Below are 25,041 nucleotides of genomic sequence, written 5' to 3' on the forward strand. Positions count from 1 at the left end.
ACATTTACCTATCCACAGGAGCAGAATTCTTAATTAAGTTTCAAGTAATCAGAATGATCTCTGACACCAGATTTTCTCACTACATTTTAGTGCGAGTTTGGTCAAATTGTTCAAAAGCTACACGATCCCTAGGATTTGCGCTTCAGTCAAAATAAGGTAGTGTGTTTGCAGTTATCAACAGCACACCTTTATACAGGGCTGGGCAAAAGTAGGTTTACAGTTGTGAGTATGTGAAACATAGTTTATACTTGTGTTGTTATTTATTAATTATTGTATTATCTTCCATAAAACAGCTGTACACCTACTTTTGCTCACTCCTGTACATATGCCAGTACCATTCCTTAAAATACTGACATCTACCTCATTTATATCCAGAAGGCGCACCTTCTAATGCAACATGCAAAAGTTTCTGAAGCTCCCTGAAGCTGCTCTGTATATTTTACTGTGGTTACAGGACAAGTATGTAATGTGTTCCTAGGGAAAGACTTACTATATCCTAAAAGTACAAGCCTTGATAGCCATAGAAGGGATTACACTGATATGTAAAGCAGCCACACACCTTCACTGTAGGTGAAACCTTGGGGTTTTTTTTATAGCTTTCATTATCTTCTTAGTCAAAATTTTCTTGCTAATTTGCGATCCCAGTAACTAAGGCCATTGATGTATAAATGGCACAAGATGTAACTTCTGGTTTAAAAGTACACCTACCAATTCTTCATTTACTGGCAGAGGAGGGCTTGTCAACATCACTGGAATGTAATTCCTAGGTGATAATGTTAGCAAGGACATCCTGAAGAAATAAGAACATCTAGCACCCTTTGTGCACACCAAGAATGGTATTTCTGGGGTGAGTGGGCTGCTCTGCACAAGAGCAAGTTATTGTGCATCTGATCTGATCAGATGCTGACTACTGCTTATTTGAACATTCCTGACTGCAAATGAAGTGCCAACCATGGCTGCCTACCACAGCACAAGTCTCTGAAGTTGCTGGGTCCATTTCTTTGGTCTCCTCCTATTTACAACAAGACTAACAGTCTGAATTGTGCCTATTCTCAACACGGAATCAGAACCAAGTTTTGCACTTGTCTGTGGAATGATACCAATCATCTGCTCAGGCTGCATGGTCTGTGTTGGGCAGCTCTTATGCAATGAACTGCTTTGCGAACTTCAAGATGAGACAAGACTGTGCACTGCACCCTTCCCTTCCTTAACCTCAAACCATACTATGGAAAACTCTGGGAAAGAGGGATGCAGAAATATACACACAACCAAGGTCAGCCTCAGGGAAAATCCAGGAATAGACAAAATCGGTCTTGGATTTTCTTCCAGTACAATATTTTACATCATTTCCTTTTGCCCTGTCACAACCCTACAAAATCAAGTTGCCCACGCAGCAGCCCTTGCTCCCCATCATAATCCCCATATACTTATTGCATTCCTACTATCCAAGCCTTTTGTATAAATTATTGTAAGACATAACCCCTGCTTCCTCTCTTGTCTTTCTTTCCCCCCATCCACACAAGCAAAATGAATTCTCCCTCCTCCAGACTGCCATGCAAGTTTTACATACTGCTGTTTTAGCATTCCTCATATCACATTATACTAATGATGTTTGCCAGATTATGTCTCCAGCTAGAGTGTGACCTTATTTCATGACAGTGGTTGTGTCTCATTCATATCATATCTCTAGGGCACTGTACATTGTGCACACAGAAGGTGCCTAATGGCTGAAGGAAGAGAACTCATAGAGAAATGGGACACGTAAATTAAATAACTGCCAAAAAAGATAAATAACTGCCAGTTAAGAAATCTCATGGGTTGTAAAGACACAAGGCTGTGTGGATCTGGGACAGCTGAGAAGGCTTCACTGAAGGGAAGGGATGTAGCTTGGATCATAGTGAAGAGTGGCAAGGAGACAGAGAAGGGGAAATCAACTCCACATTTCTACTTTGCAGTTGACAATATCCCTTTCCCTCAAATGCTGTTTCTCCTTTGCTCGGCATCGAAGGGAGCCCAGAAGGCTCTCTACCTTATGGTGGTACTTCCTTTGCTCTCTCTCTATACTCATGCATTGAAATACATTTATTTAATGCTTCAATTCAGCTGGATTTCATTGGGTGATTGTGGATTTCTTTCTTTTTTATTTTTTTAAGATTTTTTAATTTATTTATCTTTAGAGGGGAAGGGAAGGAGAAAGGGAGAGAAATATCAATGTTATGGTTGCCTCTCGTGAGTCCCCTGCTGGGAACTGGCCTGCAACCCAGGCATGTGCCCTGACTGGGAATCAAACCGTGATTGTGTGGTTCACAGGCCTGCGCTCAATCCACTGAGCTACACCAGCTGGGGCCGGTGATTATGGATTTCTTAGGTGGGACTTTTTTATAGCATTTCTTATAATACCTAATTAAACCTGGATCATAAAAAAAATCAATGGAAGTAAAAACCAGATGAAAATGAAATTCTCATCAGAAACATAAAATTTCATTATTAAAAATCTTAGATTCTTAAAATGATCAAACATATTAGTTTTCTAGAAACTACCTTATAGAGACCATTGCCATCTGTTTTTTTAAATGTGCATTTTCTTTTGTGTTCATACCTCTTTTTCTTACACTGAAAATCTTGACTCCTAAAAATATTAACAAATTTACTGATTTGTTTGATTTTAAAGCTGTTTTAAAATTGTAATGCCAACACTAATGACAACAATAAACTAACAAACAAAAGAGAAACAGACTCAGAGAAGAGCCTGACAGCTGTCAGAGGGAAGGGGTGTTGCAGAGCTGGGAGAAAAAGGTGACGGGATTAAGCAAAACAAAACTTATAGACACAGACAACAGCATGATGATTACCAGAGGGGAAGGGGGGTGGGGAGCTAGAAGAAAGTGAAGGCGGCGATAAATGGTGATAGAAGGAGACTTGGCTTGGGGCGGTGAACACATAATACAAGATACAGATGATGTGTTGTAGAACTGTACGCCTGAAACATATATAAGTTTATTAACCAAGGTGACCCCAATACATTCCATTTTAAAAAGAAACTTTGAAAGTTCAAACTTTTTGTGCTGTTCTTTTTGTCTTTAGAATATATCCTGCTAAAAATGTACAGAGAACTATGTTTAAAACCCTTAGAAGAGATATTTTCTCTGAGTGCTTATGTCGCTGATATCTTTACACAGATGTTAGGGTATTCATTTGTTTCCATTTGTTTTTAATTTGAAGATTTTGGCGGGTTTGACTTGATGTTTTAAATATGTAAGCATTTACATCTTTCAAAATGAAAAATAAAACACACACTGAGAGAAGTCTCGGGTCCATCTACCCAACCCCTCAGCCCAAAAGGAATGTTTTTAAAATCTCCAACATTTAAGTCTATCACAGAGCACTCTGATTTATAAATAAAATAAATGAACAGAGAGGCCTTTGGAAGACAGGACTCCTTTCTGAGCAAGTGTTGTTTTCCCTCTGCTTGCTCTCAGGGACAGCTGCAGCCTGTCATCTCAAGCTCCCTGTCATGAACCCACTGCCTCCAACACAAGCTGTGCCATTAGGAGAATATCCATCATTGTTGTTTGAGCTAGACGTAAACTTGCTGGAACCCTTCAAAAGTAAAAAGAGAAAAAAACAAGGTGTGCCTGTGCTACCTGTTCTCTTGATTTAATATTTTATAAATGCTATTTTGAGAACTTGTTCTTTGAAGCAAACTTAGAAAAGGTAGATGAGGGGAAGAGGTGACAATTTTGTGTCAACTGTAAGGTTAGCGAGATCTATTTAAAAAGTGTGGCAAATCAAAGAATTCAGATTTCCCCCAAAATAGTGAAATAGGCACAATGCAAACATGTTCTGAGTTTACTCTCCAGTATTATCATTGTCAAAAACCCACAGCTGTTTGATCGTACTAGAAAACTATTTCCCTAAAAAGCTACATAAATGGCCCTGGCTGGTGTGGCTCAGTGGATTGAGCGCTGGACTGCAAAGCAGAGGGTTGCTGGTTCAATTCCCAGTCAGGGCACATGCCTGGGTTGTGGGCCAGGTGTGGAGAGCACAAGAGGCAGACACACATTGATGTTTCTCTCCCTGTCTTTTTCCCTCCCTGCCCTTCTGTCTAAAAAATAAGTAAATAAAATCTTTTTTTAAAAGCTACATAAATGGAAACTTTTCAATCAAACTAAGGTAGAAGGGACATTGACAAAATTGTATATTCATAATAAAGTATTTCAAATGGCATTCTGCCCTTAAAGTTTGCTGGATGAAAACAAAACCTGAAAAATGTGGTTTTTCTCTCTGGTTTCTGAGCTCTCTAGTTTCAGGTATGTCTCTCTAGTTCTGATGTAGGAGAAAGTGTGTGTGCGTGCTAATGGCCTGCGGTAGCCCGGAGGCTCCATCGGTTCTCCAAATCAGAGGTGACAATCATAGACTTGGTTGTAAATCTCCTGCCAACCCACAAACAACATAAGTTCCTTAGTGGGCAGGTTGCTTTTTGTTTGGGAAAGAATTGCCTGAGAGACACACGGTCTTCCAATGCCTGCAGGAGCTAAAGCAGGGTAAAGATTGGATATACCCTGCAGGGCCACGGTGAAAGCTGGTATGTAGGTCCCCTACCTGAGATCAAGTCATGCCCCGAAAACCCACAAGAAAGATGCTAAAGCAGACAAGACACCTGCCTGTGGACCCCTAAAGAGAACCATGAGCCCCAAACCTCTGTTCCTCATTGTCACTGCTTGAATTTAAGGAATCTGAAAGAAACAATTTGGGTCTTGCAAAACAGCCTTGTATTCACCTTGAAAGAAAAAAAATCAATCTGGTTTTTATCTCCCTACTTCCTAATTCCTTAAATAGTTTAAAACATAGTTAATTTTAAGATATAGTTTAGCTAATTTTATTGTTCTCTCAACTCTTTAGTTAGCTCATAGTAAGCTTACTTCAGTCATTCTTTTTTTTTTTTTTGTTTTTGTTTTTGTTTTTGTTTTCTTATCTTTCTTTTTTTTTTTTTTTTTTTTAATATAATTTTTATTTAATTCTTGTTCAAGTACAGGTTTCTGTCTTATAATCCCAACCCTGCCCGCCCCCCACCCCATGCTCCCCGCCTCCCTCCCCTTTCCACCCCCCACCCTTAGTTATTGTCCATGTGTCTTTTATACTTGTTCATGTGAGTCCATTCCCTTTTCCCCTATGATTCTCTCCCCTCTCCCCTGTGGGCCCTGACAGCCCGTTCCATATTTGAGTGTCATTGGTTGTATTTTGCTTGCTTGTTTGGTTTGTTTAGATTCCTGTTAATGGTGAGATCATATGATATTTGTCTTTCACCGCCTGGCTTATTTCGCTCAGCATAATGCTTTCCAGTTCCATCCATGATGTTGCAAAGGGCAGTCATTCTTAATCCCTATGTTGTCTTATCTTCTTACAGCTTTGCCCTTGTTTCTCTTATTCCAGCATTCATTTACATATTTTTATTTCACTTAAGGACCCAGAAAATATTATTGACTGTCTTGTATGTATCTGAGTGAATTACATGACATGCTTGGCAAAGTCTTTTGGAAACATGGATTTTTAAGCTTTTGGCTATCATTCAATCCATGAATATTCAGTCTATCCTTCCAAAAGGAGATTCTTTTGTTGCATCTGTGGTCACATGAACACTGTACAAAGTTTTTGCAAAGAAGAAAAAGAACAGTCAGTTATTGAAGACTGACTCTGCACCAGTTTTTGTTCTAAATTCTGTACCTGTACATATTAACCTACTCGATCCTCCCAAAGATCCTCTGGATCATTATAAGTGTCTCCATTTTACATATGAAAACCTTTCACAGATGAAAACCCTGAGGCTCAGCAGGCTTACGTGACTTCTTTAAAGTTAGTAGCCAGTGGTGGAATTGGCCTTGAACCCAGGCAATCAGGCTCCAGATCGCCTTTTTCTGACCCCAGTGGGTCTGAGGCCTCCTTAAGGTTTGTTTCTGACATAATGGAATTTAAAACAGCAGGAGGCAAGGAGAGGCGTTTGTTGGAAAAAGAATCATGTTCCAGAGAGAACTGGCAGTAAATATTGCTGATTGGCTGCCTGATAAGGATGGAATGAGATTTGGAGAATTTCATAGCCTCATGAAATAAACATGTGATTTTGACCTTCCAGAAGTGACAGAAACTATTCTAAGTATCCCATCTTCATCTCCCACCCCCCACACTCTTCAGACTTCACTTCAAACTGTGCTCTTCTGGCAAAATGTTGCTCCAAATTGCCTGTAGCTTTCCAAGGGCTAAGACACATACAAATTGAGAAACAGGGACACATCTATCTTTGAGAGTATCAAAAGGACAGTTGAGCTGCTTGCAAAAGCTAATAGCATCTTGGACAAAACTGCCTCACCTTTATTGTGGGTGTAGGAACTAAAGTCCAGAAAGGTTAGATAACATTTGCCAAAACCCACAGTGCTGGACCTTATCATCTATAGGTTCATAATCAAACTGGTCCTCATGAGGAGATATTACACACATTACAGATGGTCCTTAGGCAACAGCCTCAGTATCACCTGGGAGTGGTCAGAAATGCAGACACTGAGCACCCAGACCTGCTGAATCAGAATCTGCATTTTAACAAGGCACCCAGGTAATCATGAATTTTGAAACTGGAGAAGCACTGGAATGCTCACTAATTCTATTTTCTAGATATTTAATTGGGATGATAGGAGTTGCTACTGACTGTATATTAGTTAGAAGTATCTATACATCAATCTCTTGAAAGGTATATTCTCAGCCTCATCTGGTAATTTAACATAAAATTATCTTTGGTTTGTGTTGTGATACATCTACACTTTTTAAGATCCAGTCATTCCTCAATGAGTAGATATTAAGGCCTCAGATATAGAAAACTATGTCTCTTATGAGGCCCAGAAAAAAACTGGGCAATAGTTCCCCCGTCTTTATACTGACTCATGCTGGTGTCCTTTCTTCAGAGCGGTAAGTCCCTTTAGCATAGACAACAAACATAAATCTCAGCCCACCTCCTGCCCAAGTTAACAGAAAGCAATCAAAGTAATAATAGTAACAGCTACTCCTTATGTGGTGCTTATAAGGTGTCTGGTGTTGTTTTAATAGATTAATGTATTAAAAACTCCCTAATCCTCTCAGAAATCCTATTCGATGGACAAGAACACAGAGGCACAGAGAGGTTAAGTGACTTGCCCAAGGCCACACAGCTACTTCGTGGTGGGGATTCTGATTCAGGCCATCTGACTCCAGAGTCCATGCTGTACCCACAGCAACACACTGCCTCTTAAAATTCAAATTAATGATGAGTTCCAGGAGCTCCTTATTAAAATGTTCTTATAATAAAAACTGATCACTGACTTAGTAGAATGTAATTCATTTCAAAGATTTTACTCAACAAAAATAGAGAATTAGAGGCTAGCAGCTACTAAGACATCGTGTTCCAAAATTAAAACATTACTTTTGTCTCTAATGCTTGGTTGTGATTGAAAGACTACATAGTCTGCTGCTTGGAAGTGCTTTAAAATGTCCCTGTGCCTGTCATTGGAATCGACTCTGACATTAAAATTGCATTGTGTTTTCTATAAATGAGACGCAGTTGTGAACTCGGAGGATTTGTGGTATTGCTGGCTTTGCTTAGCTGTTAAATCAGTGGTCTTGTTTCTCTTTTTAGCTACAGACAGCTCAACTTCTTTGTAAAGAAAATCTTAAGGATAATTCCACAAAGCCTTGTGCTTTGGCTGAAATGGAGAGTCCTAGAAACCCGGAGTGAAAGGCCCCATAGGAAACAGAGAAAGCAGCTTCTCATCTGCGTGAGTTCAGCTCTCCTTACGCCTACCTCCCTGACTGACTCCACGCACAGTAACATCTTTTGCCTCACACCAGGAAGATTCCACAGGACCTGAATTCTCTTCTGCGGCACTGAAGGCAAGGAAATGCTTGCCACACAGCTAGGAAGCACAGTGCCCAATGCTCAGCAAAACAGAAATGGGTCAGAAACATGGTGAAGGGGCATGCTTCCAACTGCAAAGTGCACATAGAGAGCAGGCATAGATGCTTAACAGGGAGCATATTTTGATTGTTTCCTTCAATTACTCCTGTTTGCAGTGGAAACACAAAGTGAAATAATGCACATGCCTAAGCCTGGTACAGGTAAAAGAATTATGGTTATAGTGTAGAAAATATAGAACCACTAAGTCCCAACCAATAATTATGACCAACATATTACCCATAAAATACATCCCTCACTGAGTAGCTGGCTAGCAGCCACTGCCAAGCTATTGGCACTGTAGGTGCTTCTAAAGCAAATTTAAATTTACATAAATTAGTATGTAAAATAGTTTTAAGTGCTGGATGCCCACATGGAGAATGGCAGAGTGGTTCCCAATCTCTTGACGCTCTCAACTCCAGGTGGCATGTGTGGAACTGAGTGTCAGGGCCCCTCCCAGATCCCCTTGGATCCCTTTGAAACATTTCTGCGACCCCCACCCAAAATTAATGGCCATGAGGGAGAAATTAATGGCCATGAGTAATGACAGGGTAAGGAAGCATGAAAGCCCAGCTGCCTAGCCCCGGGGTGGGTCAGGACTACTCAGAGGTGGACTGATCCTCAAGTCACTATCCTTTTGGGGAGTTTACCTGAGATGATACCCTTATTTGGCTCCCTGCCCTTCCCTGTCCTGGCTCCTCAGTTTGTCCCCACAAGGGCACTTCCTTTAAATCAGATGCACACGAATTCTCTCGTTTTGGGTATGCTTCCCGGAAACCCTACCTAAGAGACCACAGTATGCAGTTAACACCCCAGCTGGATGTTATTTCAAACTTGGCTTCTCCAGCAGCAGATGTGGTGTGTAATTGACCTGGTACTTACCAAACCCTTCTCCTACCACAAATCTGTCCATAATTTTTACCCTCAGTTGATATTACTTGATTAAAAAGGTGGGGCCCTAAGCTGAAATATTGCAGTCTGAGTTGAGAAGAATGTACAGGGTGGGTATGATGTGCATGGGGTAAACGAATGTTCAGATTAATTTAAAAAACCTTTCTATGATGTAGCAGTTGTATTTTCCTTACTAAGTTGGGCGTATATAATTTAAATAAACCTTCAGGGACTGAAGTTGGTTTTAGTTTTTGTTTGTTTCTTAAAACATTAGTGATCTGGCAGTTCCAAGGAACTATGAAATAGCACAATAAGCAAAGGAAAGAAGCTAAATCTGCACACATATTAAGATATACCTTGAAAATTGCTTTTTGATCAAATATTTAATATGAACTTGCTTACTTGTAATTTTTGTAACTTTCTGGGTTTGCATGTGGCAATAAAAATCCTGGGTCCCCTTAGGTTCCACATATTCTGACACCTTCAAAGCAAGTCCATCCTACAGGACATGAACTGTGATAAACCCAGTGACAACTGACAACCCAGATGGGGCCAGGCTACATCACCAATCACCTCAATTTTCACAAACACATGGCAGCACAGCTCACCTTTATTCCCAGGGCTTCTCCAGAGATGACAGCAACTGTCACACCATCCTTACTAGGTTTAGGAATTTCTTTACTTTTCAGTTCCTGGTACTGAGGCTCCACCATCTTCTCTGAGCTCTTCAAATTAACCCCCAGTTGTAGGCCATGGGTTGGCTCCTCTGAGCAGGCATCTCAGCATGAAGAATGCCCCGACCCACAGTCATCCACTGTAAACAGCAGACCAGAAGAGGGAAATATAACCCAGACTCAAACAAGTCTGCAGGTGGGACCATTATGACATGGTAACTAGAAAGGTAATTTAGAAGTGCTTTTTCACAGTCCTGGGCATCATGATGAATAAGAAAACAACAATAACACTGTTTGAATCCTTTCTAGTTTTCCTAATGTATCCTATGCTTCCCATTTGAAATTGAAGTATCAGATCTCAAATGCACACAAATGGAAGGAGCCTGTGTTTGGTATCCCTGAGTCTTTGACTGAGCACTGAGATGGGGAAGTGCAGGCAGACAGTATATTGGGGAATGCTCTTGGGAGCATCTTAACAAGAACAAAAAAGCATGATTGGGTAGGTAGAGAAGCCAGCCAGCAATGCAGTTACAACAAAGGCCTTAGCCAATCCAACAAAGAGGTCTGGAGTTGGATAAACTTTCAGAATTGTCCCAAATTAAGGCAAGGTAGCCAGGCTTTTTTATCTTCACATCAGCAAACCAGTGACTGTGTACCACCCCCAGTAGGGAGCGCAACCTTGTAAGAGACAGTCCCTGCTGCAGAGGGCAGTGCTCAGGGTGGGATGCAGCTGTGAGCCGTCAGCAGTTGATATTCACAGCAGGTGGGGGATAGATAAGTGCGAGGGCCTAAAGATACATGTGCCGACCCACGGTGTCCACTATACCATGGGTGAGTGGCTTGAGTCTCTGCTTGCTCAATGCTGGCACAGAAACCCTCACTACTGGGGGGAAATAGTCATTACCTCCACTGCTGTAGAGATTCTTCAAGCATTTGTTTATTTCTTTATTAAGAGTATATTAGGGATGAAGAAATGAAACACGATAGATTTCTTGCCTGTCTTAGCTTGACTTCTCCCACAGAAGATCCTGAGATAAGGACTTCAGTGGAGGTAATTTATTTGGAAAGTGATACAGAAAGCACAAGTAGGGGAGAGCAGGGAAGAGTGAGCTAGGCAAGGGAGGAAAGCAAAAAGAGTGGGGCACCTGGAGATCAGTCCCATTGGGATCCACACAGACACACTTTAGAATAGCTGCATGCAGGGCAGACCAGTTGCCACTTCCCTGGTCAGGTCAGAACCAGTCATCATATAGACCTTTCTAGGCCATCTCCACTTTATGTTCTGCCCCACTGAAAGGTCACTGTTAATTTTTAGCCACAACTGTGCTTTTGCTTTTCTGCCTTCAAATTCCATGTACATTGAAACACCATGACTCAAACATTTATAGTCATCAAGCTGCCAAGTATGTAAATAATCCCAGAAAATAACTGACACAGAGTTCAGACTTACAAAACTGGCAAAGATAACCCAAGCATTTCCTGGAGATTTTTAATCCTATTACATCTCAGACAAGAGTAGGATGGTGGCAGGGGTATGGACAATTGTCTTAAGTTCCAACACCTACCCTTGCAAGCCAGCTGGAAGGTAAGTAGTAAATTGTCTCAAATACAGTACAAAAATGAGGACTGAATTTGACAATTGGGACATCAAAGTGGCCATTACCTGAACAGCTCCAATAAAGGTTTGGGAGGTGCTGAGAGGCCAACCCTGAATTCAATGAATAAAGAATGAAATGGAAGATAAAGGAAATTGAGACAATTACACTTGATTAGTCTTCTGAGAAATGTAAGAGAAAGACTAGGTGGGAGCTAAAAGTGATTGAGAGGGTCAAGGAAAGTGTGAGGGAGGTTTGCAGGTTCCAGGCTGAGTGGATCCATAGAAAGGCAAAGTCAAAGATATACAAGACAGAGAGTAAAGTGTGAATGTACTGGCAGTGGGCAGATGAAGCGTGCATACCCAGACTACTAAGCCATCAATAATTCCTTGTCCTTGACCATACCTGCAGGTCTCCTGGGTTCAACTGACCAACATGTCCACAGAAGTCTTCATGGGCCATGCTGCCACCATCCAGGAGGTAAGATACCTTTGAAAAAACAAGCAGAAGAAAAAGTAGGAGTTGGGTACTCAGTTGGCTAGGATGTCATCCCAATACACCAAGGTGTGGATTGATCCCCAGTCAGGGCACGTATGGGAGACAACAATTGATGTTTCTCTTTCATATTGATGTTTCTCTTTTTCTCTCTCTGTCTAAAACCAAACAATTTAAAAAATTTTTAAATAGAAGTGGGAATGGCAAGAGATAAGCTTAGAGAAACAGGAAGGGGCCAAGAAATAAAACCAACATAGCACTATTCAAGATACAGCACAGCCATAACCTTGGCCACGCATGGCCTTGTCCTGATCTGTATCATGTGACCCCCGCTGCATCAACCACAGTTGATTAAACCAGGGCAGGATCTTCTACAAAGTATTAGGAAAAACCTCTGCTGCCATTTTTTTATATTTTCTATCCTAAGGAAGGTACTCCATTAACATCAACACTCCTAGGCTCTTGCTGTACCTCACCACCCCTGGAAGGGAACAATTTAATCTGATTGGTGGACATGAAAGTAGAAACTGCTTTCGTAGCTGAAGCCCTGCTCCTCTCCTTCCTTTTGGGGAATCAGTCTGCCCACAGAAAGTAAATGTTCTCTTTTATTCTTTGCCTCTGTGAGAAGAACCAGCCCCTATGGTGATGATGGTCTGCAGGGTCCAGCAAAGCCTGTGATCTCTGAATAAAGTCTGCCTAAGTTTCAGGTGCAGTATTCAGAAGCCCAGCGGCCTGCAGATATAAGCTACATTCTCTAATCTCAGCTTTATCATAAATAAAGGTATACATGTTTTTGTCTGCCATCTTTCTCACCCTTTTGTCTTCTCAACTGGCTCAGAATTCAGGCTGGGAAAACAGGCATTATTTATTATGCTTCCTCATACCTCAGACTAAGGTCAGTGAAAGACCCGCTACTGTCATACTATTTCTTTCTTTCTTTTTTTTTGTTTATCTTTAGAGGGGAAGGGAAGGAGAGAGGGAGAGAAATATCAATGTATGGCTGCTTCTCATGGGTCCCCTGCTGGGAACTGGCCTGCAACCCAGGCATGTGCCCTCACTGGGAATTGAACCGCAATCCTCTGGTTCGCAGGCTCATGCTCAATCCACTGAGCTATGCCAGCCAGGGCCTTACTGTCATACTATTGATATCCTTTATTGTACACTTATAATGAACCCATGTCTTCTTCAGCTGACTACTGAGTGACAGTTCCTGAAATGAAATAGCTGTAGCACACTTACTACAGTACAAATCAAGGCTAGCCGATATGAGGACTCTCTGTGTGCTCTCTGCATCCTGCAGAGCAATGCCATTGAAATATACTATATGAAGAATGGACTCTACAGGAACTTTTATCCCAGCAGGCAATAAGCAGATGGCTGCAGAAATTGGAGGTTCTAGGTTTATGTGCCAACTTGACTGGGCTAGAAGAAATCCAGATAGCTGGCAAAACCTTATTTCTGGGTGCATCTGCAAAGGTGTTTCTGGAAGAGATTAGCATTTGAGTCCATAGGCTAAAGAAGATCTTCACCAGCCAGGGTGGGCATTATCCAATCTCTTGAGGATCCAAACAGAACAAAAAGGTGAAGTGAAAATGAATTCTTGCTCTCTGTTCTTTAGATAAAACCTCTATCTTCTTCCAACCTCTGATCAGAGCTCTGGCAGTCACAGTTCAGACTCTGAAACTTATTATACCCTAGTTCTCAGGCCTTGGGCCTGGAACTGAATTATACCACCAGCTTTCCTGTCTCTCCAGCTTGTAGATGCCAGATCATGACACTTCTCCACCTCTGTAACCATGTGAACCAATTCCTATAATACACTCTTTATATTTATCTCTATATATTCTATTGATTCTGTTCTCTGGAGAACCCTGACAAGATTTTAAGTCTAAACCCTGCACCTTGGAACTTGGTATCTTAATGACAACAGAGCAACCTTGGCTTGGAAACAGAAGAGATGCATTTGTGTGGGAAATGAATATATGATGACAGCCATTTCAAATCAGTGGGGCAGAGCCGCACTTCCCAACAAACAGTATTGGAACAATTGACTGTTTCTCACCCACACAAAAAAAGAGAGTGAGCTCCCACTCTACACAGAAACATGTACCCAATGGATGAAGGATTTAGCATGTTTTTACTTTGTAAAAGTTAAATATTTGTTCCATGTCTTTCTTCCTTTTTATTGACTTTATTGGGGTGACATTGGTTAATAAAGTTATATAAGTTTCAGGTGTACAATTCTATAACACATCATCTGTATGTTGTATTGTGCATTCATTACTCCAAGTCAAGTCTCCTTCCATCACATTTATTCCCACTTTACCCTCTACTACCTGTCCCCACCCCCTTTCCCTCTGGTAATCACCACACTGTTGTCTGTGTCTATGAGATTTTCTTTTGCTCAATCCCTTCAAAAATACACTTCTAAGATTTAAACCTAAGGAGACAAAACTATAAAATGTCTATACAAATCTATCTTTGCAACGTGCATTATAATAGCCAAGAGACAGGAACAATCTGGGTGATGGGTTAATAGAATTCATTTAGCTAAACAATAGTATAGCTATACAAGGGAATATTATGCAACTAGTAAAAGTAGTGTAAATCTCTATTTACTGACACAAAAAATGATGTATGATTTAATAAAAAAGCAGGTTACAGAACAGTAATTTTATTTAAAGATATATATAATGATCCATTTAAATGGATTCATTTAAATATTTAAATTGGATCCCATTATGTCAGGGTAGGCATGGAGGCACTGTTACTAAACTAAAGGGGTCCATATGCCTGTGCATATTAAAGCCCAATCAAAACCCAACAGGAGTTTGCAGTGAAGAAAGTAAAGGTTTATTTTAGGAAATGGTGCCAAACCTGGAGGCACAGGTGAGCTGTTATGTAAGACCTGGCTCCTCCTGGCTTCTAGGGGATGGGTTATGTGGGGAAAAATCATTAATCATGGTGACTGGGGGAGTCAGGGGTGTGGTCTCTACTGATTGGCTGGTGCCAGGGTAAGGGGAGCTGGTCGTTGCACCTGGTCCTGATGCCAGCCATGGTGCCTTTCTGTCTGGTTTCACAAAGGTGTGGTCCACGGGGATGTTCTGCTTTTGTGGGCCTGGAGCTGAAACACAACTCAGGCTTACAGGTTATCTTCTGTTTGACACAAACTCTGTCTCTGTGACCAACAGACCTGAGGAGGCTTTGCTCCTAAGACTGTTTGATGCCAATCAGAGCCTCACTGTCCTGAGAGCTTAGTGATTGGAGGAGTGGATGTGCAAGGGAGAAGGAGGCAGGTGAGTCAGGGAGCTCCTAGGCTGGACAAGGCCAGTTTGAATCAAAAGGAAAGAAGGAGGGGAAAGCCAGATTAAAGAAATGAAGTTTTTGCATGGTTACAGTGGCTGGATGGACACAGCAAAAATGTGGACTGTGGTCATCTCCAGATGGTGGAATTACAGCTATGTGTTGCTACATTCTTTCCACTTGTGTGACAGTTTGGGTGTTGTAAAATGAGTACTTTACATTTTTACAAAAACTATTTATTTTGGAAAAGTATAAAGATGCTCCTGCTAATTAGTGAATGAAAATAAGTGGTGTGCTTCGCTCCTTGTTTCAGTGAACTATGGATGGGCAGGAAGGCAGTGTGACATCAGGGAAAACACTAAGAATCAGAAGAATAATTCTGGATTATGCATGAGTACAATATAGCTAGTTCTGTACTGACCAGTGTCTCAGTGCACTGGGAATCGTTCTGTAAAATGAAAGGTTGCTAGTTCAATTCCTGGTCAGGGCACAGGCCTGGGTTGTGAGTTTGGTCCCCAGTCAGGGTGTGTTCAAGAGGCAGCTGATCAATGTTTCTCTCTCTAACATCGATGTTTCTCTTCCTCGCCTTCTCCTTCTATTCCCCTCTCTCTAAATAGAAAGAAAGAAAGAGAAAGAGAGAGAAGGAAGGAAGGAAGGAAGGAAGGAAGGAAAGAAGGGAGGGAGGAAAGAAGGAAGGGCGGGAAAGAAAGAGAGAAAGACAGAAAGACAGAGAAAGAGAAAGAAAGAAAGAAAGAAAGGAAGGAAGGAAGGAAGGAAGGAAGGAAGGAAGGAAGAAAGAAAGAAAGAAAGAAAGAAAGAAAGAAAGAAAGAAAGAAAGAAAGAAAGAAAGAAAGAAAGAGTCTTATTAAAAATATAGCTAGCTCTGACTTGTATATGTTACTAACTGGAAAAAAACCAGAATTGTTATAAAGAGCACTCACACCAAAATATGAATTAAGCACTTAGGACCCCACACAAAGCTTAAAAATTCTGAATTTCAAAGAAGCAGCCCAACTTCCAGGAGCAGTGTCTAGAATTGCTTTCCTTTTTTGTGTTATGCACGCATTCTTAATGAAAACAACTGCGTGATAAAGGCAATTTTCATTCTGCTTGGGCTGAATCCCTCCTTTAGGTTCTCCAAGGAGTCTCTTTCATCCCCATATTCTGTCCATCCCCAATGATTGTTCAATTACCGAAGCCTAGGGTTTTTCCCGTTGTTAATCATCTCAAAACATGCAAAGCAACTTTAAAAAGGAAACTGATGAGCATGACTCATTTAAAGATGAAAATGTACGCAGACACCAAGAGAGATTTTCTGTTGTTGTTTTGCAAATTTTATTTTAGAGAGCAATTCTAACAGTTCTAAAAGATTGAGAAGACAATTATTTCCCCTTTTTCTCTAATTTTGGAGTGGGGATTTCCTCTTTCCTGTGGTAATACAAAGTAAACATAAGTTCTCCCATCCTAAATACTATGAAATTGGAATTAGAGAAGTCTGGACAATGAAGACTGTAATGCCTACATTCTGCTACTTACAGCAAAAACCATACTTTCAGCCTTTGGGGGGAAATCAGAAACCAAAGAAATGACTGATTATTTTTATCTATCTTTTATTTTATTTTTGCTAAGTGTTATAAATGCTACACTGAAACGTTAAATCTAAGTTAATGCTTGCAAAGAATTGTTTAAAAATCCAGCAACACTTTTGCGAGTTGACAAAATCCAGATGATTTTTTAGGACATTACATAATTGCAAACACCTGGAGAATTGCCACGGGTGGTTGATAGATTTGGGAGTGTTATGTTTAGACTCAAGAGCTGCGTGTGTCTAATTAAGTGAGAAATGTGTAATCTGAAACAGGTGTTTTCTTAAAGGACTTGCCATGCTTCCTGGTCCTGCCTGTCTTTGCCTCCTCCTAGTCCTAAACTTTCCATGGGTCTTTACTAAACACTTTTACTTCCTTGTCAATTCTTATTTCTTGTTGTATTTTGCGTGTTTGTATTTGGAAGGAGTGTAACAGGGTGCAGCCAAGAGGGAGCCCCCCAAAAGGGATTTGGAATGGGGTCCAGAACTCAGGGTGTCCAGGAAATATTAGAAAGACATTTAAGATGTCCTCCCCCCTCCCCCACCACAGGTGTGAGTTGGGGAAGGGACAAATAAAGGGGGGACGCCATTGAGAGCTGTTTTGCATAGCAACAGTTTCAAAGATAACCACTGGAATGGTCATTTAACATATCTATAACCTTTAACTGATTTCATAGACATATTAAAAAGCTGTGAACACTCTCTGAGCCAGGGGGATGGAAGTGGCTTCCACCCAAGACATAACTGGAGGCAGGTCCCTTGAGTTGCACTACATGAGAGATGATTGGCTCCACGCCATGGGGCCACACCTGCCCAGACTCATGATGGCAGCCCAGTACGCTTGGAATATACAGGAATGCTGGCAGGTGTAGCCGATTGTAGGAGGAGTCAGAAATGGGGCTGCAAAGGAGGACTAGCGCGGGTATTTAAAACCGAGACAGAGACACAGCAGCCGTTGGAGGAGTATCATGCAGTTTTGCCCGAGTGAGGATCCCCACAGCCACATGAAGGGGAGTACCACGCACTTCGGCAGAACAGGGACCCTACCCTCTCCACAGCTCTGGTGAAGGAAAGAAGAGACTGCCTGGAAGAAGGGTGAAAGAACTCTTTGCCAGTGGACCATGAGAAGGTGCCCCATGACTTTGGAGTAATTAGAGATCCTGCCTGGATGGCGACATAGCTGATGTTACCAGTGGCCTGAAACACAGACGTGTGCTTCTTTTCCTGAGATATGGTACCCCGAATTAGGGCAGGGGGAGAAGGAAGTGCTGTGGGGGTCTGTGGGTATCCTAAAGGACTTTGCTATTTTAATTGGGTCACTACTTTGAGTCTGTATAGCTTTAAATAAACCTTTCCTTTTCACAAGTCTCTGGCATTGAGAGATGTCTTTCCTCTGGCGGTGGACAGTATTATTAGTATGCTGTCCTTGAGTGGGGGACCCCTGTTTGTTCTGTAACAGTTTTTGGCATCCCTGGGTGGGCTAAATATTGCACCCCTCCCCCTTGGACCTCTGTTCTGTAACTGGAGAAGGGTGAAAACCCACAACAAGAATAAGTGTCACTGCAATGTGAAATTTAAGAAATGTATACCTCAAAAGAGCTTTAAATTAATTCTGAAATATGACAGCACAAGCTATAATACAGCTTATTGGAGTTTTTGGCAAGACTTATTTTTTAAAGCAAAAAGTCTAGTTATAGATAAAACTATGTTTCTTTTAATTTCTATTTGCCCTAAAATGGGGGCTTTTTTTCCTCTTGGTAGCTGAGAAGGAAAAAAAAAAAACACAAGTTGAGGTCGTAACTGATGAAAAAGGTCAGCAATGAACAACTTGCATAATGGAAGCAGCTAAGTGGTCTTTGAGGACAGAAACACAATGTTTGCATCCATACAATTAAGGACCCAAGTTATTTTTGAAAAAAAAGTTTTCATGACTTGAACAATCACTTAGAAACCTGGAAAAATCACCCCACTGAATTGGCTTATCCAGTCCCAGCCCCACATAACACCTTTACATGTGACAAAAGGTGGTTTCAATAAAAAAGGAAAACATAACCAACATGGGTTAGGTATTCAGCCAATGTATGAATCTAAATATTTAAAAGCTCTAATGGGTCCTCCCTTAACATTTCCTGCCCCAACCCTGGTTAGTGGCACTGATGCTTCAGGGACTCCCACCACACTGCCCCCCTGCTGGTATGGCCCTGCCATGGGGAAACACTGTGGCTTTGGGGCCCTAGGTGGAACCTTGGTTTTGCCCTTTACCAGGTATCAGATGTGGGGCAAAGTTTTTTAACTTCTAGGAGGCTCAGTTTCTTCATGTAACAACATGAATCCAGGAAATGAGCTCACTAAGTGTTGGGTAATGTTTGCAAAGCACCTGGCACATAACAAGAGTTCAGTAAGTTCTAGAATTAGGATATCTACCACACTTCTGGGGGTGAAGATCCCATTCTTGGAATGTACTTAACTTGATGGTCTCACAGTTTACTCCCTCACTTCATTTAGGCCTCTGTTCAAATGTTACTGCCTAAGAGAGATCGCCCCCAACTATCCCACCATATTGGTCAACCTGTTCTGACTTGCTTCTTCTTCCAAGCATTTTCATAAAGGGACGCTCTATGTCATAATTATTTGGTTATGCATTTATTGTCTGTCTCACCTAAGACAATGTTACCTCCCTGAAGGCTTTAGCATATAGCTGACATTGAAGATTAGTTGAATGAATAAATGAATGAACAAATGGACGGATAGTAGCATCTTGTGGTTGCATAACATTTCAACATTTACAAAGAGTCTGATCCTGAGAATATATTGTTATCTATATGTTATTAATAAAAACATATGGCTTAGTGTAATCAAAGTTACACCATTAATAGTAGCAGAGCAAGGACATAAATTAACATTTCTATCTCTGAGAATAAAAGTTTTATTCTCAGAGATAGAAATGTCACCAAAGGACAAGCTGTAAAGGGAGGTGTAAAGGGAGGTTTTTCTGCTCAGCACAGTCTCTAGTTACAAGCTGTCAAGGCAGACACGGATGAAGTGCATGGAAAATGTTGTACTATACACGTGGTCCCAGGCAGGTTTGAGGCTCTTACAGACAGACAAAAAGGTTTAAGGGAACCATGTTGAGTTCCCTCTTGTTTTAATATTTTGTTAAAATTCCATTATAATAATTAATTTCACTGAGCAGTTGACACCTTTTGGTTGGCACATTATTATTATTATTCCCTGATTTGATTCATTATAAGGACTTTATTTTTCAGGCTTTTAGTGAATGTGTTCATTGTGTGTGGTGTTTGTTATTGGGCCACAATTATCAGAAATTTGGATTTTAAGAAGTGATACAACATTTTATAATAAGGGGGTCTGATACAGGGATGCCATTTTTTTTCTTCCTCTCCTTTTTTGTCTTTCTCTTCTTTTAATAAACTTTAAATTTGGGAATTTTAAATCTTTTTCATTTTTGCTTTCTCAAGGAAAATGTCATCACAAACTCATAAATGGAAAGTTAGAAATCACCCAAAAAGAACACAATGATCACCCCTTGCTCACCTTCAGGGAGCTACTAGGGAAACATTACTAAAATGTACAGATAAAAGAAGTGACTACTAAAGAAAAGTACAATTAGTCCCAGTGGAAACACACAAGGTTAATTTTGATGATGAAGGACCTGGAGGAATGGGGGTGATTCGTGGAGGCAGCCGCCCAGCTGGTCATTAAAAGACTGGAATATTGGGAAACAGCTGGAGTGGGGTGGGGCAAATTTGGTGTATAGAAGGAAGAAAAGAGTTTTTAGGTTGTGATAAAGGGTCATAAGCAATTAAAGCATGATTTTATTCATGATCATGTTATTACTAGATCACAAATGGTCTCCTTGTGGCTACAAGAAGTTAAATGATTGTCCTTAAATATCCAGGCAGTCAACTGATCTATTCCATTTACCAAAAGTTCAGAAGAGAAGTGACAGTGTTGCTTTGCACTGACAGGCAGGAAAATTTGGATCCCTCAAGCAAGAACCATGAAAGCATTGAATCCCACAGTAAGTGAGTAACAGCAAGAAAATGAGGCATTCGATTTGGGGTCTGCATCACCTGTGGAATGTCATTTCTAAAGGTATCAGTGTATCAATGTATCAAGACAATATCAGGTATATCGAAAGGCAATTTTATTGCAGAAGGAGTAGGAACATGGGAGAGTGGTCAGGTGTGAGCCTGGAATACATGGGCCAGCCCACACCTGTTGTGTATGGGCTGTGTGAGCTTGACAAGTCAGCACTTCTGGAAGCCTCTGTTTGCTCATCTGTAAAATAGGGGCCTAACAATTCCTACCTTTCAGGGTTGTTGGTGAGGCTTAAGGTAATGGACAGAAAGCATGTGAATCTTCTCATACAACTGGTAGCGAATGTTACTGTCTTCCCTAATGTCCTTCTGGTTTAATCCTATAAGGTAAGGCATTTCATTTTAAGAGTCCAGGGATGGGCAATTCCAAAGTAGCTTTGCTAAAAGAGTTGAAGATTTGCAAGGAGCTTTTTATCGTGTGATGATCTATGTTAATTTATCTTGGGCTTATTTGTAGTCTCACTTGAAAAGAATTATTTTATGTTTGGTGACATAAAGAATGTTTAGTGACTGGTTTATAGTCTTTATTACCCCCCCCCCCCAATTCGTCTACTTAAGAACTCTAGGAATGCAGTCTCTCAGAAATGAATGGGTTCTGTTTGTAATGGTTAATCGGGTGGGGCATAATGGGGAAATTTGTTGGGAATTTATCTGGATTACTTTCAAACAATGTTTCAGTTAAGCTGCTATTTCCTCATGTAACCTATGTTCACTGACAGACCAGGGCTTAAATCTTTGCTGTGGAAGTGTCTGTGCATACTAAGATGTTCAGCAGCATTGCTGGCCTCTTCTCACTAGATGGCAGTAGCATCCTCCAGTTGGTATAACTAGAACCGTCTCCACAAACTGCCATAAGTGGGCAAAATCACCTAAGGTTGAGAAGTGCCAAAAGAGACAGTCTAAATGTGAACTTTTAGACTAAAGGCAGTTCTAATTCAATATGATTACACTAACTTGGAAGTTTCTGGGATATGAAGTATTGGTCATTCATTCATAAATAAAGATTTATTTATTTCAAGGCCTTCCCCAGTAATGGCCCAACACCCTCCAAATTGTAAGGCCAAATAAACTACTCACTACTTCTAGTCTATCCCCATACTATGCTCTCCATCTTTTCTCCCACTGTGCAGAGAGTCATATCTAACTTAAGGTTTTATTAAACAGCCAAATTTTCCCCAAAACCCTCCCAGACCTTTCTATAAGAAGTGCTTACTTCCCCCCTTAGAATGCAAAACTTCAACTAGATGTCTCTTGTTTCTTCTTAATCTAATATTTTCTAACTTTTTTGCAAACCCTTCCACCTCCATGTCTAAATTAACACATGCACACATACGTGCACGCACACACACACACACACCATTTTAATTTCCATTCAGCCAAGGGACATGTAACAGAGGAGACAGTTGTGTTTTTATATTGAAGCACTCTTTTAAATTTCATTGGAACCTCTGATGGCAAAGGTTCCAATATTTCTAAGAGGAAATATTCACAAATATGTCTTAGAGGAAGCTGCCTCTAGGTCACCCTCCCCATCACGCATTACCATATGTTACATAGCTTCTCTGGTTCACTGGAATAGAACACAAGCTGGGTCAATTTTACATGGAGGAGGCGGGTCCAGGTCCAATACCTCGGCAAGAGTTCCAGGAGAGCAGGTGAGCGTCCGGAGCTTCACAAGCACAAGAACCCTTTCAAAATCCTCAAATGTGGTATAGGAAGATATAGCATTTGAAAATATTAATATTTTAAATAATTAACCAATAGGTAAAGGTCAAAACTCTAAAGGTACAAATACAGAGAGTTAGAATGAAAATTAACTCTTTCCCACTCTCCCTCATCACCTGGTAACCTTTCCTGGGACATACATTACCAGGTTCTTGGGTAGCCTTTCAGAGATAATTTAGGCATACCCAAGAAAAAGCATATGTGGAAATAACCCATGTCTATCATAGATTACAATCTATCTATGATTGATAGTATATATCAATAGATGAGTGGATACACAAAATGTGGTGTCTATACAATGGAATATTATTCAGTCGTAAAAAGGAAATGAAGTACTGATACAAACTACAACATGGATGAACCTTGAAGACATTAGGCTCGGTGAAAGAAGACAGACATGAGAGACTACATATAGTATGCTTCCTTTTATATGAAATGTTCAGAATAGACAAATCCATGGAGACAGAAACTGTGGTTGCCAGAAGCTGGGGGAAGTGGGAATGGGGAGTGACTGCTAACAGGTATGGGCTTTCTTTTGGGGGAGATGAACTGTTCTAGAATTAGGTGACAGTTGCACAATCTTATGATTATATGAAAAACCAATAAATGTTTAAAAGCTTTGTGAATATAAATTTGTATCTGTGACTACACGTTTGTTTTTTCTCTAAGCACCATCTTCTTCCAATATTGAAACATGAATTTTATAATTTTATTTTCTTTGCATCAATATAGTCTGTGGAAGTAATCACTCACTGAATGAGTCCATCTTCCACACAATAAAATTTATCATAAACCATTTAAAAAGAATCAAGGTATAGTCTTTTCACACCTTTATGCTTTCTTCTTAGACAAATCCTACAGTTTGCCAATTGTGTACCGTGCCTCTATCACTTTCCAACTATCATGGAAATTGCTTCTATATTAGCACATACCAAGCTGTGAAATTTTTCCAAATGGCTGTCCAGTACACCTTTGTATGGACACATATATCAAATCACTAGTTCTCAACTCAGGGTGATTTGGCAACCCTCTCCCCTGCAGCAGATATTTGACAATGTCTGGAGACAACTATGGTCATTACAACTGGAGGTAGGGGGTGCTTCTGGCAACTAGTGAGTAGAGGGCAGGGATGCTGCTAAACATCCTAGGACATCCCTCCCACAGCAAAGAATTATCCACTGAAGATGTCAAAAGTGGCCAAGGTTGAGAAACCTTGATTTAAACAGGCCATGATTAATAAAACTTTAAATTATTTGAAATATTTCTTTTTTATATACATTATTAAAGATTTTATTTATTTTTAGACAGAAGGGAAGGGAGAGAGAAAGAGAGAGGTAGAGAAGCATCAATGTGTGGCTGTCTCTCATGCACCCCCTTCTGGGGACCTGGGGACCGCAACCCAGGCAAATGCCCTGACTGGGAATCAAACTGGTGACCCTTTGGTTCGCAGGCCAGTGCTCAATCTACTGAGCCACACCAGCCAGGGGTATTTACAATATTTCCTTTGTAAATAACTGTATAAGATTCCATCCTCCAGATAGATAACACATTTCCTATATACAGTTTCCAGATATATACTCATTCTCCCATTGTTCTAGACACTTACTTTGTTCTGTCTTTTTCAACTTTGTAAAATTGCACTAGGATAAAAATTTGTATAATAAGCCTTTGTTCTTATGTTGAAATTTTTCCAGGAAATTACTAGATTCCTGGAAGTAGGATTACTGGGTTAAAGCGGAATGACTTTCCCTCTGGAATTATATAATGTTCTTATTGCCATTGTGAAAGGGATGTTCCCATTATATCTGTTAGTTGCTTTTATTCTGAAAGTGGGTGATTTTCACATATTTTATATCCAGGTTTTGGTTGATAGTCTTAGCATAGTGCTGCCAAGGGGCATGTTGGAAATGAGGGTGGGTTGAGCTTCCTTCCTATAATCTATTAGCTTCACCCCCTCAATCATGCCAAATAAACATATAAGCTACAAATCCATGTGCAGGCATTGTCACTGTAACTTCAGGACAAGTTCTGTGTCCTTGGTCCTCCTACAGTCACATAGCCCCCAAAGTTGGATGCCGCCACTGTGGAGTTTCCTTTTATTAGTATGTTACCTACAAAGAAGTATTTTTCCTCCTTCTTTACAACAACTATAACTCTTATTACTAGCTTCGAAGCTTCCCGAACCATAGTAAGTCATAATGGTGCTGGTAGACATTCTTGTCTTTTTTCCCTCACATTAACAGGAGTATGTCTAATATCTCAGTGTTTACTATGACATAGGTTGTTCATTGAACAACAGAGCCTTCATAATGATGAGAATGTCTCTTTCCCTCCTAATTTTCGTAGAGTATTTTTCTCCCCCCTCCAAAATGGATGTTAACTTAATCAAGCTCCTCCCATCTCAAGCCTTGATTTAATAAGGGTATGGTTGGTTTTGAAAGTGCGTAGCAAGCTACAAAAAGCAGGCTGTGTGGGAAATGGGAGTTTTAAATCCAGGGTGGGTTTTCACATGAATCACCAGGACCCTCCCCTTCCTCTCCAGGATATTGTTCAGTCATTGCCTGCAAATACTGCTGGCTGCCAAGGAGTGAATGCTAGTGTGGCTGTTCTGATGGGCATGTCCTTTTGAAACAATGAAGGCTTGTTCTCCTGATCAAAGAACATGCTGAGGCTTGTAATG

General features: G+C 40.6%; 1 protein-coding gene across 1 annotated transcript in view; it reads right to left on the reverse strand.

Annotated features, from left to right (window-relative positions):
* Window positions 1-25,041, reverse strand: part of PIR (pirin) — an 85,097-nt gene that overhangs the window by 43,795 nt on the left and 16,261 nt on the right. Inside the window, 3 exon segments of the mRNA XM_037046343.1 lie at window positions 9,472-9,638; window positions 9,641-9,677; window positions 11,538-11,621. Coding sequence (XP_036902238.1) covers window positions 9,472-9,638; window positions 9,641-9,677; window positions 11,538-11,621 — 288 coding nt within the window.

Source organism: Sturnira hondurensis, unplaced genomic scaffold (assembly GCF_014824575.4).
Source record: "Sturnira hondurensis isolate 20B ecotype Veracruz unplaced genomic scaffold, ASM1482457v3 Scaffold0005220, whole genome shotgun sequence".
Classification (NCBI taxonomy): domain Eukaryota; kingdom Metazoa; phylum Chordata; class Mammalia; order Chiroptera; family Phyllostomidae; genus Sturnira; species Sturnira hondurensis.